At 45.5% G+C, this 17,031-nt stretch overlaps 1 protein-coding gene across 4 annotated transcripts in view; it reads left to right on the forward strand.

The window, feature by feature from the left end:
- The window catches only part of Nhsl2 (NHS like 2), a 241,411-nt gene that overhangs the window by 151,032 nt on the left and 73,348 nt on the right, over positions 1-17,031 (forward strand). The window contains exon 1 of one of the 4 annotated variants that reach the window (XM_051179153.1): positions 10,398-11,391. The exons of the other annotated variants lie outside the window; for them this stretch is intronic. Within the exon in view, the coding sequence (XP_051035110.1) occupies positions 11,322-11,391 (70 nt within the window). The 5' untranslated portion in view covers positions 10,398-11,321. Of the gene's footprint in view, positions 1-10,397; positions 11,392-17,031 lie in introns of those variants that run through there. 4 annotated transcript variants of the gene reach the window in all.

Consider the following 17,031-nt stretch of genomic DNA (forward strand, 5'->3'; position numbering starts at 1 on the left):
GATTTCTAGATCAGAGTATTAGAGGCTGAATGCCTTGGGATTGAGGTAGGGATGGAGGTGTCAGTGGCAGACCCCCACAATTCCTAGCACATATGTTGACCTTCACAATTGACCCTGCTTGGCCAGTTCTTCAGAGAGACTTGCAATTTTCCCTTTCTAGTTTTTTTTTCTTTTTTTCTTGGGCAGGGTTTCTCTGTATAGCCTTGGCTGTCCTGGAACTCACTCTGTAGACCAGGCTGGCCTCAAACTCACAGACATCCACCTGTCTCTTCCTCCTGCGTGCTGGGATTAAGGTTGAACAACAGCACCGCCCAGTTCTAGGAGATTTTCTTTTGCAAATCTCTAATGAACCTTGGCTCTAGAGCTTGATCTTTATTCATCCCCAGAGGCAGTATGGGCAAAGACTGGGGCTCAGGACAGTCTTAAACACAGGCTGGTGTTTCTCCCGTTGGTGTGTTATCTGTACACAGAATGGTGCCTTGAGTGGGGCAGGTGCCATACTTGTTGATCACCATCAGTACCCAAGACCCCTCCCTCCAAGTGCGTGAGCTGAGAGAACACTCATGGAACAAGCAGTCCCACTGTTTACCTGCCAAGATAGAAACTAAATAGGACTCAGGGAATCCAGGGCTGGCCCAAAGTTGAGGAGCATCCAGCCATCACTCTGTGCCTGTTTCTCTACTTAGCTAATTGTGATGAATGCTCGTTTATGACCCTGGCCTTCCTCAGTTCTTCCTCCTTAGCCTGCTACTTATGACATCAGCTCTCCAAAAAGTCTCTGGCCTTCTTCCTGGGACAGGAGCCAAAACTTAAAACTATTCCAAATCATAGTTCCACAGCCTTGACCAAACCCACATTTTATATACCTGCCCACTCTTTCTATGGATATTAATGATGTCACTGCCCTTCTAGTTTCTTTGGTCTCAACTACAAACTATTCAACTTCTATGGAGGAAATGATGCTAGATGTCAGGCACTTGGTAAAAAAAAACCATACTCACTTGAAAAAAAACATATTTCATTTTTTTTAAAAAGTGTGTGTGTGTGTGAGAGAGAGAGAGAGTGTGTGTAAGAGAGAGGGGGAGAGAGGGACGAAGAAGGCATGCATATCATGCATGTAGAGGTTAGAAGACACTTCTATGGAGTTAGCACATTCCTACCTCTGTGTGGTTTCTAGGGATCAAACTCAGTTCTTGTAAGGTGTGGTGGTTTGAATGAGAATGTCCCCCATAATCCCAGAATTTTGAATAATTGTTCCCCAATTCATGGCACTGTTTGAGGCTTAGGAGGTGCAGTCTTGCTGAAGGAAATTTGTCCCTGGGAGTGGGCTCTGAGGTTCCAAAGCCACAGAGCATTCCTAGTTTTCTCCTTGTGTTCTGTGCTTGTGGTTCAAGGTGTGAGCTCTCAGCTTCTGCTACAGTCACCATCTGTGCCTCCTGCCCTTATTCCTCCATGTCATAATAGTAATGGATTTTATTATTTTTTTTATTGAGACAGGATCTCACTATGTAACGCTGGCTGGCCTGGAACTCACTCTATAGACCAGGCTGGCCTTGAACTTACAGAGATCTGTCTGCCTCTGCCTCTTGAGTGCTGGGATTAAAGGTGTGCACTACCATATTTGGTTTGGTGATAACCTCTTATCCCTCTGTACTGTGAGCCCAAATGAATCCTTCCTTCCATAAGATGCATTGGTCATGGTGTTTTATCATAGCAATAAAAAAGTAGCTAACATACCAAACTTGGGTAGCAGATACCTTTACTTGCAGCGCCATCTCATCAGCCCTAAAAATTTTTATGGGAAATTAATAAATACACCAAAGAGTGAACAAAGAATGACTAGTGATCACAACATGCACTTCCTGTACTCATTTTCATCTCCCTAGTTTGAGAAGTTGCCTAGAACCAGGACCAGGAATGTGGAGCTCTCCAACCTCTAGGCACTATTTCAGATCATGCCTCCAATAGATCTGTGAGTAGTTTAGCTCAATTTACAGACATATATTATTTTACTTTAAACCAACTAATTTAATTTTGCCTCAAATATACAACAAATTAGGCTTTTTGACACAACACACTCAGGTTTGTTATTATTAGATTTTATTACATACTAGCATACATATACAAGCACTAAATTTACAGAGATGGTGCATGCACTTCTAAAATCCTCTCTGTATTATAATCACATACCACTAGCAAAGTGTTTGTCACATTTTGTAAGACACTGTACTGGTGGAATTAGTGTGAGGATCTATCTGTTTCTACTAGGAAAGATATAAAAAGGCTTCAAATGGGTGGGGCAGCATCTATACAAAACCCAAACTTGGTGGTCCAGATGTGGCTATGCAGAGGTGCCTTCCATTGTGGTAGCAAGTATCTGAGAAGGCATCCTGAAAGTGTTTGGGTTGGGACTTGAGAAATGAGGGTGGCTTTTCATGAGTACAGTTGAAAGTGGAAAGAAAAGCATTCCTCTAGGGATAGAAATAGAGAAAACTTCATTAGGGCTGAGAGAAAAATCCCCTGCTTCAGCTTTCAGGGCTCTGACTGTAGCCCACCAGGACAGAATCTCTCAGAACAGGGATAAGTAAGCTTGCACACAGCACACAAGTCTAAGGATGGGGCCAGCAGTGTGATCAAAAACTAGGCTTAAAGCTGGCTAACTTGTGTCCAAGACACAAGCAGACCACTTTCTAGTCCAATCTCTTACCCTAGTCTATTTCTCCATCTTCTAATTGGGTCCCATGAGCCAGGGTGTTATAGGAACGAGAGAACATGACTAAAGTGACAGGCTGGCTCTTGTCCCAGCCTTGGGGATCCAGGTGGCAGTCTGTAGATGATAGCACTTCCTCCTGCTTGCTTTTCCACCCTTCCCTTTACCATCCTAGAAGACAGGAGAATCTGCTGATGAGAAGGCAAACAAAGAACATTAATCTCCTTCACTTTGAAGACATGGCTCCTAGTGTTGCTTTCAAGGCCCAGATTTCTCTGTCTCTCTTCTGCTGATTTTTCTGAAGCATCAAGTATGGTGGGACTGGAAGCAGGAGATACTAGCCAACGAGTAGGGCCTGCCTCTCCCTCTGACCCCTCCTCTTCAGACTTGGCTGCTCCTAGTTTGACTCAGTCTGGGCTTATTCTGGAAATTCCTCAAACTCCATATGAAGACACTACAGGAGTGCAGCCCCTCTCCTAGTCTCTCCCTGCCCCCTCTCTCCATCTCTTTCTCTCTTTTTCTCTCTCTCCCTCCCTCCCTTCCTCCCACCCTCTTTTCTTCCCTCTCTCAGCACTGTGCATACTTATGAGTGGAGCATCCCTTCCTAGACCTTCTTCACAGACGGCCACCTCAGACTAGGAGACCAGTTGGCAGAGCCACAAGTACCCTGTGCATCCCAGATGTCCTTTCTGATAAGCAAGATGGGGTGAGAAGATTTGAGTATGTGGGACACAGGGAGCAGTTTGTAAAACTTTCAGAGGCGCCATCAGGAAGGAAGATCAGGAAAGGTCTGCACGGCAGAGTGCTGGCTCCATGCTTCTGCTAATGCCCAGTAGCTACTGGCAGGGAGGTCTCTTTTCACTGGCAGAAGCTCACTGAGGCATAGTCTAGACCAGGCCATCCCCAAGGTGCAGCCTCAAGCCACTTTACTCTCACATAGCCCTCCAGGAAGCTATGAACTACCAGACAGGGAAGCCTCATGGACCTGTGAAGGAGTAACAGTTAGTGCTAAAAGTACTCAAACCAAGAGCATGGGTAAGGAGCAGGGCTTTGGGGAGCACAGTGACATTTGAGCTAAAATGTGAGGAACTACCTATAGGTCTTGGGAGTCTTACATGAGAAGAAGTAAGAAAGGGGTGGGGAACACAATTTAGCAAATTCTTACTATGTGCCTGGTATGTGCCTGTTCTAAGTCTTACAACACAATGGTTCCCCCTTATGCATAGTGAATGCATCCCAGGATCTTGAAACCACCAAGAGGACTGGACCATGAATCGGTTATGCTTTTTCCCCATAAATACATACATGATTATGATACATTTGAATTTATTAATTGGGCACAATGTGACCAATTAATATAACCATTAATAGAACAGTAATATACTATGATAAAGTTATGTGACAGCAGGTTCTCGGTTTCTCAACATATTCTGTTGTATCATGCTTACTTTGTTGAGATGCGGTGAGAAGATGCAAAGCTCCTATGATGAGAAGAAGTGAGGTGAATCACATAAACACTATGATGGCATCAAACTACTTATGACCTGAAAATTTGTCAAGAGAGCTGGGTGTGCTGGCTTACTCCTGTAATCACAGCACTTGGTAGCTGAGGCAGGAGGATGGTTGTGAATAGTGAGACAACACTCCCTGCCCCTCTTACACACACACACACACACACACACACACACACACACACACACACACTTCATGAGGATAATTAAACTAATTAAACTATGGCAGATTTTGTGATCAGAAGTTTTCTCTTCATGTTTCATGTTCCAGTGGTTCTGCTGAGGCAGGAGGATGGTTGTGAATAGTGAGACAACACTCCCTGCCCCTCTTACACACATACACACACACACACACACTTCAGGGGGACAATTAAACTAATTAAACTATGGCAGATTTTGTAATCAGAAGTTTTCTCTTCATGTTTCATGTTCCAATGGTTCTGCTACACTTCTACCAAAAGTAGGTTCTACTGGATTTGTTTTTCCAGAAGGATCCATTGAAGGCTTGCTTTGAGGCTGGAGGTCTGGCACAATGCTAGATAACATACTTGCATAGCATTCATTAGATCCTAGGCTGGATCCTCAGCACCACAAATACACTTCTTTGCTTGTTATCTTCTCTCCTTAATCAACTTCTTCAACTCCTCCTGAAACGTGACAGCAGTTTCTTCACTGGCAGACAGACTGTCCTGACATTTTTCTATTTTTTTTAGCCCAGACCTATTCTTGAATCTGTGTATTTAGCCTTTACTTTGGAAACATGGCTTGGTGTCACTCCCTTCTTAGCTCCCTTGCTGGAGTTCTCTTATAGGCTCCATGGTTCTGATGCCACACGTTGCCAGCAACAGTTGGAACACGTTTTCTGTTCATGTCTTCCACCCACGAATTTAATTCCTTTTGCATGCATTTCTTCTTTCTTCACAGTTTTGCAGATAGATTTGTTCTTACCATAGTCTTAGCAACTTTGGCACACAGCTCCTCTCTCCCTCATTAGCTTGAGAACTTTCACTTCACAGAAGCTCTTGGTGGATTTTCTTTGGCACAGCCAAATTGTTAGGTAGCTAGTTAGATATTAGCAGGCTTAGAGGGATTAGGGCTGGACTGCTCTCTAATACCAACAGCTTGTAAAATCAACTATTCCAACTGCAGCCTGATCATCTGAATGGGACCTGATTCTTATCTCTGGCCTGGAAGGAGGGGTGACATCCTGAACTGCCCAGAAGATCATTAATTGAAATTATCTAAACCTGGCTCCAGGATCCCTGGACCTTATAAAATTATTATGTGTAGGAGGCATTCTGATAAAGAGCAGAGGTATACCATTACCCCCTCTTGGAAGAGTCCAAACGAGCCTGTCAATCACCTTAACAGGAAGGCACCCCTAAGGAAAGCTATTCCAGAGACAGCTTTAGAAATAATATAGAGTCTACCTAAAATGTAATTCAGCAAAATAGTTTCTCTTACTGTTGTCACTCTTTCTACTTGAGAGTGTGTCCTACAAAAATCCCCTTGGTCACTGTCCTTTCTCTACTCTGTAATAGACACTATCTGTCTTCTATAATACATTGTGTGCATCTCATCCAAATTCTTTTGATGAGGATCACAAGGACAGAAAACAGGAGCCAAGGAGTGGAGAGGGGGCAGATCTAAGTGACCATCACTCTTCTTGGGATTTGGAGCCATTGTTAAGTAAAATAAGGCTTGCTTGGACTGAATGGCTACTGAGTGATTTAGGAGCAGGCAGAGGACAGTGTAGGACCAAAAGACTGATTTAAGTCACCAGTGGCTCAGAGTGCTAAGAGGTGAGGTTTCATTATGCTACTCAGAACAAGGCACAATCTAAAACTAATTGTTTATTTCTGGAATTTTCCATGTCAATGTTTTTGGACCTTGGTTAACCATGAGCAATGGAAACTTCAGAAAGCAAGGCTAGAGAAGGGGACATTACTGTAGCTTACAAGTTAGGTGGTTTTATTGCTTTCCCAATACACAGATGAGAAGACTCAAGGCTGGGACTGAGTGAAGAGGGCCAGGGATTCAGCAGGGTTTACAGAAAGCAGGTGAGCATGTGGACACAGAGCTGAGGCCCTCTGCATGAAATGAGTATTCTTTTTTTTTTTTTTTTTTTTTTTTTCTTCCCCGAGACAGGGTTTCTCTGTATTACTTTGGAGGTTTCCTATAACTCACAAGTCACTCTGTAGTCCAGGCTGGCCTCAAACTCACAGAGATCCACCTGCCTCTGCCTCCTGAGTGCTGGGATTAAAGGAGTACACCACCACCACCCGGCTGAAATGAGTATTCTTAATACTCACTTTGAGGAATGCAAAGAAAAAGGACGGGGCTACCTTGGCAAATCTTTTTTGTTGTTGTTTTCTTTTTTTGTGGGAAGTATACTGGGGGAATGGAAGAGAGTAGGAGAAGGTGAAGGGAGAGAAGGAGGACAGAGAGAGAGAGAGAGAGAGAGAGAGAGAGAGAGAGAGAGAGAGAGAGAGAGAGAGAGAAGGAAGGAAGGAAGGAGACAGAGAGAAAGAGAAAAATAGAGACAGAGAGCTGTCTGCCTCGTCAGAGAAACAGCAGGAGGAAAGATCTGTTGTTTTTTTCTAAACTGGTAACAAATTAAGTAAATGTAAAAACCTAAAGGAAGAAGAAACTACTAGGTGTTGCTAGAGATTTTAGAGTCAAAGTCTGGGTCCTGGCAGCCATAACAAGCTAGGCTTAGCTACTGGGTCTTAATATGCCAATTAAACAGACATGTAATAGGACCTGGTATGGCGATGCCCAACTTTAATTCCAGCACCCAGGAAGCAGAGGCAGGAGGATCTCTGGGAGTGCCAGGCCAGCCTGGTCCATAAAGTGAACCCCAGGTTAGTCAGGGCTACATAGTGAGACTCAGTCTCAGAGAGGAGGGATGGGGGGATGGGGGGAGGGAGGGAGTTAGAGAGAGAGAGAGAGAGAGAGAGAGCGAGAGAGAGACCTCATGGGGAAGAGGAACAAATGAATAAAGGGGTCATCTGTCCCCAAGTTCATCTTCAGGGTCCTAATTTCAGGGTTTTAGGTTTAAATAGAGAGCAAGAAGTATGCGTAACTGTCCTAATTAGGTTTCTGTTGCTGTGATAAAACATTGAACAAACCTAACCTGGGGGAGGAAAGACTTTTTTTGGCTTACACATCCAAGGTCACAGACCATCACTAAGAAGTTAGGGCAGGAACTGAAACAGGAAGAGAGGCAAGGATCATGGAATGCTTACTGCCTTGCTGCCCATGACTTGCTCAGGCTGTGTGTGTGTGTGTGTGTGTGTGTGTGTGTGTGTGTGTGTGTGTGTGTGTGTGTGTGTTTTAAGACAGAATTTCTCTGTGCAAGAGCTCTGGTTCTCCTGGAACTCACTGTAGACCAGGATGGTCTCGAACTCACAGAGATCTGCCTGCCTTTGCCTCCTGGGTGCTGGGATTAAAGGTGTGCCACCACTGCCCATCTCATCCTGCTTTCTTATACAACCCAGGACCACCCACCCAGGAATGACAGTTGCACATCAATCATTAATCAAGAAAATGATCCTGCAGAGTTGCCTATAGACAAATTTGATGAAGGCCCTTCCTCAACTGAGGTTTCTCTTTCCAGGGAACTCTAATTTGTGTGAAGATGACAAACTAACCAACACAATAAATAGCTAAACAGTCCCACTCTGGGTGTCTTCCCAACCATTACTGATTCGTAAATGGTTCAGTCTCTGTCCAGAAATATAGTCTGATTAGTTGTGACATCTGTCATTTTTGTTGTTGGTTTTTTTCCCCCTGAGGCAGGGTTTCTCTGTGGCTTTGGAGCCTGTCCTGAAACTAGCTCTTGAAGACCAGGCTGGCCTTGAACTCACAGAGATCTTCCTGCCTCTGCCTCCTGAGTGCTTGAATTAAAAGCATGCACCACCACCACCCAGCCTGTGTGAAATTTTGTTCCAGGGAAGCAAGTTCCTCCTTTTAGCTGACACCAGGACTTTATCCTTCTCCTCTATAGCATGGAATTCTTGATGAAATTCCAATTTCTTGGAGTTATTGTTTCAATAATCTGATAGCCAAGGGGATGGGCACATGTGTCTCTTTTGAATATCCTCTTTCCAGCCAGGATGGTTATATAGAGACCTTGACCAAGCTGTCTCCGCTCTCTTAGACTCTATTCAGATATCTGCAGAGTGAGTTGAAGTCCAACAGGGTTGTTGTGAGGAAAATCTGTAATGATGAATTTGAGCTGTGCTTGGAAATGCTGAGAATGTAGCTGAGCAGTAGGACACTTACCTTGCTTGTCGGGCCCTGGTTACATTCCCAGCACTGAAAACATGTTGTGAGGGGGCCACTATAGTCCCTAATCACACTCAAAATTTTTACTACATTTGCTCATTTTATTTCATGTGTGCTTTGCCTGAATGTATATATTGCACTACATGTGTGATTGGTACTTGGGAGGGTGGGAAGAGGCCATCAGATCTTCCAGAACTGGAGTTACAGATGGCTGTGAGCCACCATGTGAATGCTGGGTACTGAACCTGAGTCCTGTGCAATAGGAGTCAGCGCTCTTGACCACTGAGCCATCTCTCCAGCCCCTTATTCAACTTCTCAACCAGGGCAATGAGTGTACAAGTATATCCAGTTTGTGATCATCCATCCATTCCTTCATTCCTCATCCCCTCTTGCCCATCTTCTCTTGGAACACTACCAAAACCCACCTTTTCTTGTCCCCTTGTACCCTCACTTCATTAAGATTATAATCTTAAATCCTGTGTTTATAACTCACTTGAATTTTATTCTGTTTCAACTTTCAGAATTCCTACACACTGTAATCAATCCACAATATCACCACTACCTTTTTTAAATTTTCTTTCTTTTTGTTTTGTTTTGTTTTGTTTGTCTTTTTGAAACAGGGTTTCTCTGTGTAGCACTGGCTGTAGTGGAACACACTCTGTAGACCACAGAGATCCTCCTGTGTCTGCCTCCTAAGTGCTGGGATTAAAGGTGTGTGCCACCTCCTCCTGGCTCATGGTTACCTTTATAAGTTACTCTGAGTTTTATTTTAGTTCATTTTTTACAATTTTGAACCTCCCAAGACTCATATTTAGGACCTAGCACAAAGACATAAAAGAGCAAGAACCAAATGTTCCCCAAACTTCAGTTACTCACTTATCACCTTCAAGATTTTACCAGGTTCATTAATCTCCATGATTTGCAAAAATCACATTCATAAATCTATTTTCCCAAGATGCTTCATTCTGGGTACTTCCCACTGGCTCTGGGGCTATTTCCCAAACCCTTATTTTGGTCTCAGTTTGGTTGCATTGGAGACTTGTTACATTCCACAATGAGCTGCAAAGCCCAAATAGGGGTTTCACCATGTTGCGGGATATTGTTTTTTTTTTGGGGGGGGGGTTGCAATTTCTCCCTCAGTAGGTCAATAGTCTGAGGAATGTTTGTGGATTTGCTGAGGATTGAAGACACCTTTGACAAGCCGGGTCCCTGGAGCTTTCAGTCCCTGAAGTTACCAGTGTGCCCTTTCCTTTTTTTGTGTCTACACCTCTTCATTTTGCATGACCTAGTCCACATGTCATCTCCTCTGGCAAGTACACACCAGCCCTTCCAGACGGAAGCATTTTTCTCTGATTCGTCTTCAACTCTGTTAACTCTTCTCTTTATTGTCAGTCGCCCCTCCTAGGTGACTTAGGCACCTTGCTTCTACCATTAGCACAGGGCTTGGCTTGGGCAGAGCAGATCCCTGGGAAGTGTTGACAGAATGCCTAAGTGACAGTTGGATGAGGGTGTATGTGGATGGATGTGTGAATGGGTCCCATTTTAGACTTCTTGTCCCCAAATCAGAAAGCTCTGACCCACCCCCACAATGCCCTGTGGCTGTGATTATGACAGACAGGACCCCTGTCCCTGTGTCTAATGACATCAGCACTGAACAGTCTTATTACTCGTGACTTACAGCTGTCTGGCTCCAGCAGACTTGATTCCAGGACCGATGGCCCTAGCTTACTGCCAGGCTGTGGAGCTGGAACAGGCTGCTGAGACAGCACCACCTGCCCCTTGTCACTTATCCCACAGGGCTGCAGCACTCGCGACAGGCTGCTGCATAAGTGTGTGTGAGCGCGCGCATGCGGCGCGCGCATGGATTTTCTGTGGGACATGAAAAGAGCCTTCTCATTGGCTGCCGAGGGTCCCAGTTCCAGTCTGTGAATCTCTGGGCTGCTGCCTCTGCTCTCCCCTGGGAAGGCAAAGCAGGCAAGGGCGGGGAGAGTGGAGTGAGGCTTCAGGTGTGTCTGACAAGGAAGCAGGTACGCCTGGTGGCCGCATTGGGCATTCCAGAGGCATCTGGATGTGCTAGCGCCAAGCCTGCAACCTGGAAGCCTCGTGCTCTGCCCAAATTTCTTCAGGTTTCTCTTAGGACTGGAGCCCAGAACCCACTGGCAGCTGTCACAGAACTGGATCCGTCCCCCAGTGGAACAGGGAACGGTGTCACTTAGAATTCCTGGGTAGCACATTCCTTCACTGGTCCTTGTCACACTCATGGATGAGGCTGTTATTGGTCCCTCGCTCCTGCAAGCTTCTGCAGATCCAGAGAGCAAGCGGCAGCAGGAATGACAGCTCTGAGAGCAGAGGCAGCCAGGGACAGTAAGGGCAAACGAGTCGGGTCCCGGGGGTTGCGGGGGCTGGCCCCATGTGCAGATTCAGATGAGGTGGGGCTTGCGCTCAGGGTTTGCTAGGGTTCTTTTTTGGAACCTGGGCTGCTAGACCTGACAGGAGCTCTGAGCAAGGGGGAGGGGATAGAGAGGGAGGAAGGGAACGAGGGAGGGGAGAGAGAGAGAGAGGGAGAGAGAGAGGGAGAGAGAGCCCTAGCAGGCGCTAGCCCAAGTGAGAGGTTCAGATTTGGACAATACTGTGCCAAGGGCACAAGTGGGATTTGGAAGAGCCATGTGTGTAAGAAGCAAAGCTGAGGTGATGTAAGCACCTGGGGAGGAGCACAGGTCGAGGAGGAGGAAGAGGAGGAGGAGGAGAAGGAGGAGAAGGAGGAGGAGGCGGTGGCGCGGCGGCCGCGGTGGCTGCTAGTCCAGAACAGAATGATGGGCAACTCTCACCACAAGCAACCGAGGAGTAAGAGCCAAAGCAGCAGGATGCATTCAGCAACAGGTACTCTCTTTCCTTCCCTCCTTTTCCCCGGGCTTCTCTAGCCTGGGCCTCCCTGGCTCACAGGGCCCCTGACCCTTGGCGTGACTTGCAGGGGCTGGCAGGGGGGCGGGGAGAAAGCCTGAGGGAGATACGGGTGAACTCCCAGCTTCTCTGCTTCAGTACCAAGCTGAATTGCATAAGTCTGAGCTCCCTGAGCAGGCAGGAGCTGGCTCTTTCGCCAGCAACTCCATGAAGCCTCTGGAGGGTGGCTGGAGCGCCAAAGGCTGAAGTTTATTGCTAGCACAGTGCTTTCTCCCTGGAGCCATGCATGGCTTATCCTTCAGGAGTCTCCTTTGTTATTCAAACCTCCGGCTCTCCCAGCCCCCAGCCCCGCCCCACACGTGTACACCTACACCTCTCTGGGCTCTACCTCAGCTGCTCCGAGTGAGCCAGATGAAGCTCTTTCTTGCTGTGTAATGCCCTGCCCCCCACCTCCCGGCCCCAGCCCTTACTGAGCTCCTCTCCCTGCATGGACCGAGGGGAGCTTTGGACAGCCTGAAGTCTGTTGCCCTCCTACTTTCAATGTGCTCTTCTTTGCCCTCTGTGTCTCTCCAGGGGTGGACTCAAGGGTGTTGGCATAGTTTCCCCCATCAACTTCTTCCTAAATCCTTCACTGTGGAGATTAGGGTCTGCAAACAACTTTTGCTAGCTTGCCTTTGTAAGGCACTGCAAAAGCACTATGCAAGGAAAGTCGCCCTTGTTCTATTCATACCCCCCACCAACTTAACTTTTAGCCTCCTTCCCCCTTTTTAGAACCTGGACCTCAGACATTTCAGGAAAAGTACATTACCGATGAGTTGCACCCCCCCAGTCCTCCTCTCTTGGCAGCACCCCATTTTTCCTCCCCTTCACACAGAGTCCCAGAGGAGCCCAGAGTTCCCTTTGTGCCCATTTGGGAAGCTTTCATCCGCTATCCAGGTCAATGGGAAGAAAAGGGAAGTTTCTGCCAAGTGTAACTCAAGTTTACTGCAGAAAGTAGTAGATGGGTCAGTGCCATTCTGAAAGCATGTCATGTTCAGACACAGAGGATGCCTCTGTTTCTGGAGCTCGGCTGGCTGTGCATCTGACAGTAGTTGTCCAAGGCCAGTCATAGTGGCAGCTCTAGAAGAAGAGGAGCTCACAGGCTATTTGTGGGGGAACAGCTACAAGAAGGTCAAGAGGCTGATGAGCCCCACTCCTGGAGCCTGCTAGGAAGAGTATTGCTTTGGACTTCTGGGTAGGCTGAATTGGCTCCTTTGGTGGACTAAGGCAAGGACAAGATTCTGAGTATTGGGCTTTGTAATTTTCTGAGAACACAGTCTTTTAAGGCTATTGTCAGCAGGCAAATGGCTCAGCCACCACCTCATAGCATCTCTCTTCTCTGTCGTGGAGCTGGAGGCTCAGGAACTGCTGGCATTACACAGAGATGCTTTGCACAGCTTTGTCCAGGAACTGGAGGATAGCTTTCCACTTGCTAATGTTCAAAATTTGGTCAGTTACTGGCTGTTGTTCCATTTTTACCAGTTGTTTTGTGTGTTCAATGCCTGTCCCAACCGAGGGTCATCCTGGAGGCAGTAGCTGTCAGAGCAGCCTCTGGCAGCATGAGGAGGTACCCTCATGACCATTTCTCCTTCCCTAATACTCTCTACCTCCTGACACAGCACATTTTTCTATCTCCAGGCAGCCCCAGAAGCCTCCAGGGAAAACTCACTACCACTGGGAAGACTCGAAGAGTTAGTGTTCAGTTCCCCATCCCTTGCAGTATACAGCCTCACAGGCTGCACAGAGAGGGAGAAAGAAACAAGCAATCAACCATGCTCTCAGAGAAAAGCTGAGACCCTACCTGTGGGAAATCCTGCAGTGAGCAGGCAAGATTTTATGGAGGGAAAAAGCCATCCTTCCTTCTCCTATCATTAAATGAAAATGACCTGTCTGTCCTCAGAGTTCTGTCTTAGGCTACCCCGAGGAAACTACCTCTATAGGCTTGACCTCTGTACCTCTGTCTGCTGGCAAGACTAACATAACCCACTGCTCCAGCTCCAACCTGATGTCCCATGAGCACCCTACACTCAGCTGAGCTTAGCTTGCTCCATCCTTCGCCTTCTTGTTTCCCTTTCTCCCATTTTTCTTTTAATGGCATCAGCATCCTTCTAGGAAACCAAACTAAAAACCTTCATTCTCTCTCCTTGATCTCACACCATTTTCCTTTGTGTATCCCCCCACAAACTCTACCCAACAATTATTTGTTGCTAAGACTTCCTCTGAGACATAGTCCCTGCTCCTCTTGTCCACTGTCAATGTCCAGCTTGTCTGGACACAGGGATGATTCCTGGCCTTTACCTCAGACCTTTTCCTAGCTAACCTCATAGCCACCATAGTACTTTCTTGCTGTGACTCCAAATCTCACTAACTTCAGAGTGGGGATATCAAGATTGTCTCCCTGCTGTGGAGGTAGATCCCAAATGACCTGAGGATTATCATGGATGATGGAGAGAAAACTTCTTACCTTTCAGTTCTGTATGTATTTTAATGCACATTAGAAAAGTCTACATAGTATATCATCTACATAGTATATCAAACTCAGGTTTCTTGTCGCTTTTATTAGGGTAAGGTTTAAATGAGCCTCTTTGGATAAAATGATTAATAGTATTTTTGCTGCATAGAAAAGGCAAAAGTTGAGAAACTGGAAAAATAATGCTTGAACTTCCCAGTGTGGGGTGGGGGCATTTTCTGGAGTAAAGTGTATGTTCCTTAGCACATTTTAGTGATCGCCATGATTGGACCCTGCCTGTTTCACCAATCTCACCTGCCATCACTTCCTACTCTAAACTTTATTATACAATCATATTGAATGGAAATCTTCATTTCCAAAATCATGCATTCATCACTTCTGTGATTTGCTGAATGTGTTTTCCTCTGCTTGGAGCATATCTTCCATCCACTATCATCTTCCGTCTTCTGTCAACTTTCTGTTGATCCTTCCAAATCTTCATCTCTTCTCTGAAATCTTCCTCCCCTCATCTCCTTCCTTTATCACTCTTTTCTTTGTACACATTTGATACACTTTCATAATTTTACCAACATGGAAACTGTTATTTGTGTACTTACTTATTTTTGAAATGTAGTCTTAATTTGTAGCTCATGCAGACTAAACTGGTCATGAACTCCTGCTCTTCCTGCTTTAGCCTCCCCAGTGCTGAGATTACAGGTACACCACTACAATTGACATTGTATTTGCTATTCGTCCATTTACTTAATGCAGTGCTGGGTGTTGAGCACAGGACTTTTGCATACTAGGCAAGCAGTTCTACCATTGAGTTCCACTCCTAGTGCTATAGTTGGCATTGCATGCAAATGAAGGATGAGAGTGAGCATGCCTAGGCCTCCTGGCTTTCCTACCTCTGAACCTGCAGGATGACCTTAAGCAAGTCACTTGCCTTTGTTTCTTGCATCTTTTGGTAAACAGTCAGGGATCCTTGAAGAGGACTCTTAGATGCCCTTGCAGGAAATGAGAATGTAGTATGAGCTAGGTTGGAAAGCTTTTTGAAAATTGAAGTTGCTTTTCAAATGGGGAAGAGTGATGATAGCAGAAGGGGGAGCACTGTGGGCTGTTTCTCCCAAGTTGGAGGCAGAAATGGGCCCTGCATGTTAGAGACAACACCAGGAGCAGCCACTAAACTCAGCAGTTGGTACAACTGGATGCTAAAAATCCGCTGCCTAGTAGGAGAGGAGGGATGGGGAGAGGCAGTAGCAGCATGTGGAAGCCCAGCAGGACCTTAGAACATAGTAGGCTGCTTTGAGGAGACAAAGCTTGTCTGCCAGCTTCACAATCTGGAAATGATTTCTCACCAGCCTGTCACTCCTTGAGCAAATGCATCTCTACCACCCTGTTATTCTGTATGGGGTGCAGTAGTTAATGTGTGTTTGTGGCACTGTTACTGCCTAACATATGCATAACTTTCCATATAGAAGCCATCCATTTGAACTAGTACCTTGCAGAGAAGGGAGAGGGACCTTGTACGCATCACATACTTATTATGTGGCAACACTTTACATCTACTACTTAACCCTGTGAACAGCTACTGGCGATGAATTATTTACGCCATTTTACAGATGAGGAAATAAGAACCAGAGTCCCATGGTCTGATAACAAGTTCTTGTAACATGGTCTAATACAAAGATGTAGAAGAAAAACTTGAGCTCAAGTCTGTTTGCCTTTCAAGCTGGACCTATTATGGCATGTCATGTGCTTCTCAGCATCTTTGCAGCTATGACAGGAGTTAGTAACCCTGGAGACTGGGTGCTGTGGAAAGAGGAGACCATGGCTCCGTTCTGGTAGGATGAGCAAATCTCTATAGCAACAAAGATTGCAATGCCCAGCTTGGTAGAAGTCCCACCATATGTCTGTTTGATAGCACATTTGTATTGTTGGAATAATTGAACTCATAAGGCTCTTTGTTGGGTCCAGAAGCTAAAGCAGGGGATGCCTAAGCTATCAAGAAAGTGGGACTCTTGGATTTAAGCCTTAACCAGGTGTTGATAGAGGATTCAGGTCCCAAGACACCTGGTATCTGGCTTCCAGAGTCCCTTCCCCACAGGTGTGTGCTGTGAGCAAGGTGACCCTGTTCTCTTCTCTGTACTGAAACAAAATTAGGGAATCATTTGATTGCATTTTCAAGGCATTTTTATAGTTGACCTGACTATTTCATCTTCACAGTTTTATTGAATTTACAGCATCCTTGCTATCATTATGATGAAAGCTAAATGGCAGAGATTTAGGAGGAAGTCAAATTAATTACACTTCATCCTCTGGGGCCTTCTTCCTAAAGACTTATTTCCTAATCATTCCATTGGAATGAATAGAATGGGTTAAAATTCTAGGTCAGTGAACAAAAGTATATCCCAGCACTCCTTGCCTCTTATAACTGATAGATATCCTTATAGCAAAGGTATGGGCCCTAGAGGTCAGTGCCCATCGTGGTACTCATTGTATTAGTTACTTTTGCATATCTGTGACCAAAATGCCCATGGGAAAAACTTAAAAGAAGAAAGACTTATTTTAGTTCATAGCTTCAGAGGGCTCAGTGCATGGTTGTCATGATAGAATCTGATGATGGAAACCTGGAGAGTGGGTTTCCCACCTGAAGCGGGAGGGCAGAACACAGAGCATGAGGGAGGGACTGCGTGGGGACCAGGTAGAACCCTTCTCCCAGTCACCACACATCCTAAAATTCCTACCACTTCACTAAATAGCACTACCAGCTATGGGCAGAACCAAAAAAAAAAAAAAAAAAAAAAAAAAAAAACCACTTAAGCCTACCGGGGACATGTCATATAGTCAAACTGTGACACACACATTTCCTGGGCCAGAACTGGAAGGAAGTGAAAGAAGATGTAAAACAAACAAACAAACAAACATATAGTGAGCATCATAATGGCAAATTATAGGGGAAATTTTCAAATAATTATAGAGTGTCCAGATTCACTGAAATATGGTGGAACTTTGTGAGAGATGATTTAAAAAACATGGAAAATGTTTATAAGGAAAAAAAAGAGGGAAAAGGCAAGGGAGAAATGTTATAATTAGAATCTCAAAAAGAAAAATAAAAAAAATATAGAACA

Source organism: Phodopus roborovskii, unplaced genomic scaffold (assembly GCF_943737965.1).
Source record: "Phodopus roborovskii unplaced genomic scaffold, PHOROB, whole genome shotgun sequence".
Lineage (NCBI taxonomy): Eukaryota > Metazoa > Chordata > Mammalia > Rodentia > Cricetidae > Phodopus > Phodopus roborovskii.